At 36.7% G+C, this 9,192-nt stretch overlaps 1 protein-coding gene across 1 annotated transcript; it reads right to left on the reverse strand.

The window, feature by feature from the left end:
* Nucleotides 1-1,675: 1,675 nt before the first annotated feature.
* On the reverse strand, nt 1,676-2,371 carry LOC133323833 (BTB/POZ domain-containing protein KCTD12-like). Its single transcript, XM_061532735.1, has one exon. The coding sequence runs from the start codon at nt 2,361-2,363 to the stop codon at nt 1,677-1,679; it is 687 nt and encodes a 228-aa protein (XP_061388719.1). The 5' UTR covers nt 2,364-2,371; the 3' UTR covers nt 1,676.
* Between the last annotated feature and the right edge of the window lie 6,821 nt (nt 2,372-9,192).

A 9,192-nucleotide genomic window follows, 5' to 3' on the forward strand; every position in this document is an offset into this window, starting at 1 on the left:
TCGTTATTTTTAATATTTAGCGCGAAGGAATTAGAAATTGAGCTATATCGGTCCTTAGCATAGCCCCTTCATATAATGAAAACATATCAATATATACACCAAGGCCTTGATATACACAATGTAATCAATATAGGCCCGTTTTAGGCATTGTCTCATATAAATTTGACCTCTTATTTCCAGTACTTTGAGTATTTTATATACCTGTTCCACCCTACCATGCATTATCAATGTCGGTCCACGTTTTGGGATTTTGAGATTTTAGGAAAATCCCCATTAACAATTGCTGAAATTTGTATTTAGTGTATATTTTGGTATACAACAATCGATTGATAGAATTGTCGTTATAGGTCCACTTTTAGGTATGTTCCCTATATCTTCACTTCAAATAACTGTCAGTATTCCTATGGTGAAGGATATCCAATTTTGCCCCGGACGAACTTAAAGCCATTTTCACTTGATATTTTTCAGAAGCCTTTTCCCACCGACGGGGCTGTAATTTGGCATTCCGTGTTCTTAAATGTTAAAAAATATGTTCGCTGAGCATTTTCGATGTAGTTCCATATTTTCACACCCGAAGTTGTTACAATTTGACATTTTGGATTCGGTGAAAAAAATTCTTGGAACCTGTGTGACTGTATAAATATTGTATGTACTCCATATCAAAAAGTGGGCCAAATGGGATCGAAAACCTCAATACGGAAAAAGATGCTAAGACCTAATAAATGTAAGCGATACTATTATTTGGGGATAATATAAGATAACCAAAACAGCCAATGCGAAGGACCTTCAATGTACCTAAAATATAACGATTATACCTGAACGATGTAAGGACTGAGAATCAGAAATACTTAACTACAGCCAATGGAGTACAACGTTTCGTATGACACAAATGTTTGCCCATGGAAGCCTTTTGATTTAGATATGGGGAACGTAAAATGGTATTTGCCTATCTGAGATGGTTTTAATACGGAAACATATTGGCATATAAGGCATATTCGAATTTGACGTGACCCAAAGCGGAATAAACATTTGCTTCAAAAAACTATTTAAATACCTTCGCAAGAGAGTTTCAGTTCAATCTATATTGATTTGATTGTGATACCTTATGTATTTTTGGGTAATATTTTTAGGTCTGATTGGAAAAATTAACTCGTCTTCCTTTTCCTGCAATTCTTTTTACGAATCTGTTTTTCAAAATCTCGATTGTTTTTAATTTATTACCATTGATTGCTGCTTATCAGGAAATGCTAATAAATTTTACCTTTTCAAAAGGGGAAGTTAGTTTTTGTCCTTAAATGCATATAGTTACTATAAATACATATTTATTTTATATTTTTTGTTTTTTTTTTAATTTAAATTTTTTCATGTTTTTCTTACCAAACAATTTTTTTCAGTTTTTTCATATATATATTTTTTTTAATTTTTCTAAGTTCTTTTTTTTTAAATTAGATTAAAAGATCTCTTCTAGAAATCTCCTACTATATATGTATGCTCTGGAACAGATACATATGTTGTATTTGTAATCTTTGGTGGTGATAATGGTAGTTGGTGGTAATAGTAGTGGGTATGTTTGTCGGTTTATTTGTGTAGTGGGGAGGAGGAGTGTTGGCGAAGATTGGCTATACTGACCCGACGGTCATTTGTTGTAGTTCTTGGGCTAGGTGGGGGATTCCAATTTAATCCCTAACAAAAACAAATTCATTATAATGATTCCAACGATTCTCTTCAACATCCACACCAGGTTTGGGTTCTGTCGCCGAACCAGCCGTACCGGAACCACAGCTACCGGCCAATCGAAAGCCTTGTTCATGCAGCATATCAAAACCTTGTTCAATAAAACAATGCTTGAGGAAGAAACGTGATGTGTAACGATCGGGACCACCATGATCGGGGTCTCGTGACTCGTTGAGTGTATCACCGAAAACTTCACGACACAAAGCCACACGACCACACACAAGGATACGTGAAAGTTTGCGGAATTTCACATCAGCCAGACCGTCTTTGCCAAATTGAAAACTGCCACGATAGCCAAGGGTTATGCTGCCGGGTGAACGTGTTTCACGCTCCTTACGCATACATGCCAACATGCCCTCCAGTTTATAGTATTCGGCCTCCTTCTGGAGGCGTTGCTTTTCACGAAAACCTTCCGGTAAATTCAGGGTCTTGTCACGTAAATAGTCGAGAATGTAACGGAAGAGCACACCGTCACGGTCGAGGAAATAGCGACCCTTGCTGTCCTTTAGCAGATTTTCACGGCTTTCGGAAAACATTTCGCATAGCAGTGAATCCTTTTCGTGGAGCAGGGAATTCAAGGTGGTGGTGTAATGGACACCGCCGACATTGAGCTCAATAATTTCAGTCATAATGCTGCCGCTGCTGGTTGTGCTTTAGACTTAAAAGTGTGTAACAGATGGTGTTGGCCCAGTTAGTTGTGGGGAGTAGTTGTTGGCGTTGTTGTTTTTTTTAAACCAGATGTTTACACGCACACACGCTGTGTTTGTTAAAAACAATTACAATTTTCCCCGTGCACTGAGTGGGGATATCACTGCGCGTGTATTGGCGTATGTCTGTGTTTTCGCACTTTATAGCCTTCAGGGATTTTACAATGATATTGTTGTTGTTACCACGGCTTCTGTTGTTGCTACTCCTGCGATTTGTTTGGCTGCTGTATAACGTGGAATGACGTTTATCTTTGCTTGTCACAGTTTTTATGTTCGCTGTGTTTGTCTTTAACAAATGGCCAACCCAAATACAAGTCAAAATGCCGAATGTTTGCTTATCACGTTTATATGGTTTTCACGTGCGGTTCTCAACATTCGAAGTTGGCCCTGTAAATTCTTTTGCACTTTAATACTCTTTAAACAGTGGCGTTTTCTTATCACTCAGTGTTCAGCCAACATATGGTGCTGAGGATTTTTGCGGTTGGGGGTTTTTGCGCTTTTCGATTCCCACTTTATGGCCACAACCACCACTTCAGTTTGACACAGGAAATTGTTTCGTTTACTGTGCGCTCGTTCGCTTCACTGACACACAAAATTTCTTAAGAAATTCCTAAGAAAAAATTCCTTTGCCAATGTTCCGTTAAAACACTTCCTTTTATTGTGATATGTTGGGTTTTTCTTTTTCTATTCAATTTTATATACCCAATTTTTCTGCACGCACTTTTTTAGTATACCTTTAGGCTTCGAAAAACCCCACTTTTTATGTTATAGTTTTTTTTTCGTCGTTTTTTTCTTCACTTTTATCTCCACATATATTTATTATCGGAATATTTATGTATTTGTTAATACATATATATGAGCGACACGTTGCAAATTGTGTATGTATATGTGGCTATTAGAACTTCATTTATTACGTTAGGTCCACTCGACACTGCTAGTCCGCTAAAGTTCGTTCGTTCGCTTTGAATTCCCAAAATGAACTGAATTTATTTGGCGGCCGTGCTATCTGAATTGTTTGTTGAATGTTTTTGGAGTTTTATGGTCACTCTCTCTCTCTTGTTAATACATTTTAACGTTCTCTCTCTCGCTCCTCAAAAATTCCTGTAACATATTTAGGTTTAACAGTGAAGTCCACTTTTGCGTAACTGTAGCATATTTTCGTTTTTTTAGGATTATATCAGACATTATATTTCGACACGCGTTTAGGCCTAGGCCCCATATAATGGTCACCCTTTAGGTAAAGCCCCATATATAACTTTGTCTTCTTAATTGCATTATTTTGAGGATTAAATATAAATATTTCGCCCTACCATGCGTTATCAATATCGAACTACAATTTGGGGTTTTGAGATTTTAGGAATAGTCCCCATTAAAAATTGCTGAAATTTGTATAGGTCCACTTTTTGGTATGTTCTAAATATCACCCCTTAACAGTATAACGTTGTTCCTCATGGGCTTATAAACATAAAAGATCAATACATTGGCGAAAATGTAGGGAACTTAATATTAATATATTTGACATCTATTTCATATTTCTGGCCGTCAGAACTTTACAATATATCTTTGACAAACATTGTTTGCGAAGGTTAAAGTTCCAAGGTTAGCTGAATCTTCTCGGAATAGTTTTATTGTCCAATTTACTTTTCTGTGCGACTCCTTTCAATGGAACTACTTTTTGTGCAACTTTTCTAAAATTCCCAGCGGTAACACTGATTTCAACTTATTCCACAGTATACCCATGGTGGAGGATTTGAAAAGTTCGGCCCGGCCGAACTTAACGTTTTTTCAATTTTTATGTGCACTTTATAGTAGGCACCGTTATAAAAAATGGAAAGTTGCGGTTGAAGTTTGTATCGTCAACACAATGGGTCCTTACTTGGCTTCTTAATTTGGATACTCATATCTCAGCCAATTTTTGTCTGATTTTTTTGCAAATCGTATTTACCCAAAACTTTTAAATTTATATTTACACAAAATTGTTTTATTATACCCAACACAACTAGGTTATCAGGGTATTACATCACTGTGTGGCCCCAACAGTTTGTAACGCTTCGAAATATTGGCCCTTGACCCACCTTTTAATATACCGATCGTCATATCTCGACTAGCCGCGTCTATCTAGACGTCTGTCCATTGTAATTTGTAAATACGATACAGGCCACATTTATTGGTCAATCATCACATTTATGAATCGAAAGTTTGCATGTAGATTCGGTTCTGTCCAAAGAAGGCCCCTATTGTTTTGATCCGTTAATATTTAGGGGATGAAATAGATCAAAAATTTTATTTTTGTCTGATTGTCTGAAATTATGGTGCGAACATCATTAAATGGGTCTGACCATAGAATAAACATAATTGTTTTGATGAAAATCGGTCAATACTTAGCGGGCCATATGAACCCAGACTTCCGGTTTTGGCTAATAATTTTCAAAGATGGTCTGTTGATATTTCGTGAATGGAATGGACCGAAAACTTTTTTCTGAATTTCTAGTCGCACTAGATGCGGCAATTTTAACCTTAACATTATACATTTTCCAAGTAATCTGGCAACCACAACTTTTTTGTGTAAGATAACAAAATTTGAATCCTATAGAGTATTTTCTACTTCGAAAAAAATGATCAACAGCTCAACCACTTATAGATCAAGTGGGAGCAAATGTCACGAAATATTATCCAGGTTCGGAATAAAAATTTGCAGAAACTTGGAGTCCAGTCCAGAATTTGTAAAACCGCTCACAGGTGTTAATTATATGCTTAAAGTTTGGCAAGTATTTTTTGAATTTTTATACCATCCATCGAAATAATCATTTACGACCCTATAAAGTATATGCATTCATAATCAGCGTAAAATTCTATGACGATTTAGACATGTCCGTCTGTTTGTTGTAATAACTCTAGCCTCTAAACGAATTGATATAGATTACCAACATTATGCACAGAGCTGTCTTTTGTCCGTAGGCGAGTCATGTTCGAAGATGGGCTATGTCGGTCCACGTTTAGGTATAGCCCCATATAACATTACCCCTCAGTTTTTTTTAGTATTTTGTGCATTTTGAGCGCGTTTTTCAACCGAATTCCCTGTAATCCAATTTTCTCCACTAATACTTCGGTTGCCCCCATATAGACGCCACCATCCATCATTACTCGAAATGGTCAGTTTATACACTACAAAGTATGGATTGCTAAGACGATGTAGAAATTTGTTGAAATCATTCCACCTTCGGAGGATATCGATATAAACCAGTAAGGAAAGTAGTAAAGTCGGACGGGGCCGACTATATGATACCCTTCACCACTTTGGGTATATTCAACAGATGGAATCCTTAAAGACGTCACATTTTTGAAGGACTATTTACATGAAATTAAACATGTCATTCTGCAACCTATACTAAATTTTGGTTAGATATAGAGTTGCTACTTACAATGGGACAAAAATATGTAAATAAATTCAAAGCAAAATATAGAAATCTAAACTGATTTCATCGAAACTTGTCACATGTTCGGCCACATTTTGAGTTCTTCGTTTACTTATAAATCCAAATTTCGTTCAACTCGAAGGATATTTAGGGACTTTGATGCACCATGTACATAAAATCAGACGAAAATATATATGGGAGCTTTATCTAAATCTGAACCTATTTTCACGAAATTTAACACACATCTTTCTACACTTAATTCAGTACGCTATGCCAAATTTCGTGCAAATCGAAGGACTTTGGTGCACCATGTACATAAAATTGGACGAAAATGTATATGGGAGCTTTATCTAAATCTGAACCGATTTTCACGAAATTTGACACACATCTTTCTAGACTTAATTCAGTGAGCTGTGCCAAAATTCGTGCAAATCGAAAGATTTTCAAGGACTTTGTTGCACCAAAAATCGGACGAAAATATGGGAGCTATATCTAAATCTGAACCGATTTTCACGAAACTTGGCACACATCATTCTAGACTAAATTCAGTACGCTATGCGAAAATTCGTGCAAATCGAATGATTTGCAGGGACTAAAGTCCGTAAATCGGGCAAAAATATATATGGGAGCTATATCTAAATCTGAACCGATTTTTCCCAATTTCAATAGGGTTCGTCCTTGGGCCAAATAAGTGAACTGTGCCAAATTTCATCCAAATCGGATCACAAATGCGACCTGTACTTTGTTAACAAAAATACATGGACGGATGGACAGACGGACAGACAGACGGACATACATAAATCGACTTAAAAAGTGATTCTATGCATATTCTCAAAAGGAAGCATGTGTCTATCACGTTTCCTTTTGCCTGTTACAAATATATGCACAAAGACATAATACCCTGTACCACAGTGTGGTGAAGGGTATAAAAACTCGAATCTGACGAGTATGAAATATATCTGCCCGCATTTAGGCCTACTCGCATATAACGAAACCTCCCGATTTTCGGTATTTTTAATATTTAGCGTGAAGGGAAGTATTGGGACACAAAACTAAAATATTAAGTTCGTAACTGAACCGGTTCTTAATTAGGCATAACTCCTCATATAATGATGACCTCAAATATTCGCTAATTTATACACGATGTAGTCTGTCTTGGTCTCGCTTCAGGTATAAGCTCATATAATGTAACCCCCTAAATTTCTGTAATTTGTGTCTTAAATATCGGTCCACGTTGTGGGTTTTTGAGATTGTAGGAGATCTCCTCATTAAAAATTGCTGAAATTAGTATTGGGTGTACTTTGTAATTTACCATAATCGATTGGTACAATTGTCGGTATGGGTCCACTTTTTGGTATGTATCCTATTTGTATACCCTCCACCATTGTCTGCAGGCAGGTCAATTTCGAAGATGGGATTTATCGGTCCACGTGTAGGCATAGCTCCTATATAACCCCCCCCCCAAATCTTCAGTATTTTGGGGTTCTTGAGCGCGTTTTTCAACCGAATACGCTGAAATTTGGTACATTGAGGTATGTTCCCTATATTTTTATTTCAAGTACCTGTCAGGAGGGTATCCAAAGTTAGGCCCGGCCGAACTTAACGCTTTTACACTTGTTTATATTGAAAGAGTTATCCGATTTGTTCCGCGCATTTAGACCTAGGCCTAGCCCCTGTGTTGGACGTACCAGAAGGAGTGGACCGATATTCCCCATCTTCGATCACGAACTAAGTTTGGAAGAAATCAAAATTTTCTGAAACGGATTTGGTCCAAAGAAACATGGGGTCTAGAACCAATATTTCGATGATGGCACATTTTCACTGTATCAAAGTGTATGCACCCCCATTATCCATAAGCTGAAATTTGTATTTGGTGTACATTATGATTTACATAATCGGTTTATAAAAATGTCGGTATAGGTCCACTTTTTGTTATGTTCCCTATATTTTCATTTCAAGTATCTGTCAATAAATGTATGGTGGAGGGTATCCAAAGTTCGGCCCGGCCGAATTTAACGCTTTTTCACTTGTTTCATTTCAAGTAACTGTCAGCATACATATGGTGGAAAGTATCCCTAGTTCGGCCCGGCCGAATTTAAAGTATCCAAAGTTCACTTTTATCACTTGTTTATATTAAAATAGTTAACTGACTTGTTCCGCGTTTTTGTGTTGCCCTCTTATAGCCGTATTCCATCTCAGTATGGGGAATATTGTGTACCCGAAATTGTAATCTTACACCCTATTCTATTTTTTTGTAGGAGAATATCGTGGTGTGGGAAACGTCATTGCTATCAATTGTAAATACTCTATGTTCCAACGAAAGGTATTCTGTTCCGCCTACCATGCGATATCAATATCGGTACACATGTTGGAATTTTGAGAGTCCCCATTAAGAGTTCCTAAAATTTGTATTTCACTCGGAATGTAATGATTTGGTATATACACTATATTATAATCCCGCCTGTTATTCATTACAGCATAAAACATGACAGTACAATATAGTTCCTTGTGGGGTGTAAACTTGAGAAAATTTGCCATCAAGAATTCCAGGAATTTAGCATTTGTAGTCTCCATAGTCATAGGTTTGTGAACAATAGGATTTAACAGAGAACATATTAAAACGCTTCGTTAGCCAACTATGTGGAAATCGTTCTGAAACGCTCCAATAATGTATAGTCATCACTGAAGTTTTTTCTTTACATTATCTTAGAAACCACACAAAGTTTAGGCATAGCAGCTCTACGGTTTTCTTTATAGTAATAACAATACGAATGACCCACTCTAATAAACGAATTATTTTATGCCAGGCTACAAAAACGCCAAATGGTCATTACCATTTCCATTACAAATTTTTCATTGGGAAAATGTTAAAATGTCTGTCCGCTCTTCTACATACACAACAGAGTTATTGCGCATATCCACAAAATGATACGAAGAGAGTTGTAACACATTCAGAGAAAATCAAATCAACTGAGAGAACGAGATAAGAAAACCATTTGCAAAATCAAACAAAGCCAATTAAAAATTGGAAAAGAAAAACTACATTCTGTTTTTGTATAGGAAAATTGATAACAGATGTGACGTTCGTGCCAGTCGTGAGTGTAGTTCAATGTTATGCTCAGCTCTGTAACAAGTGTTTGTTTTGTATGTGGAAGTGACTTTGAAATGTTGCACACTTGGGGCACACTGTGATGAGCATGAGTGTGAGTGTTGACGACGACAACAACTAACTAGACTTACTGGCTGGCTGGCTGGATGGCTGGTTACTCTATTTACACACTTAACTAGGAATTTGGCCAACAAAATAAATAACCCTAAAAAATTCCAACACGCAA

The sequence above is a fragment of the Musca vetustissima genome, unplaced genomic scaffold, assembly GCF_032173495.1.
Source record: "Musca vetustissima isolate MV318-11 ecotype Yass unplaced genomic scaffold, APGP_CSIRO_Mvet_v1 utg42895, whole genome shotgun sequence".
In the NCBI taxonomy this organism is placed as follows: domain Eukaryota; kingdom Metazoa; phylum Arthropoda; class Insecta; order Diptera; family Muscidae; genus Musca; species Musca vetustissima.

Excerpts from the sequence above, each read along its gene's own strand:
- LOC133323833 (XM_061532735.1), bottom strand. The coding sequence starts at position 2,363 with ATGACTGAAATTATTGAGCTCAATGTCGGCGGTGTCCATTACACCACC.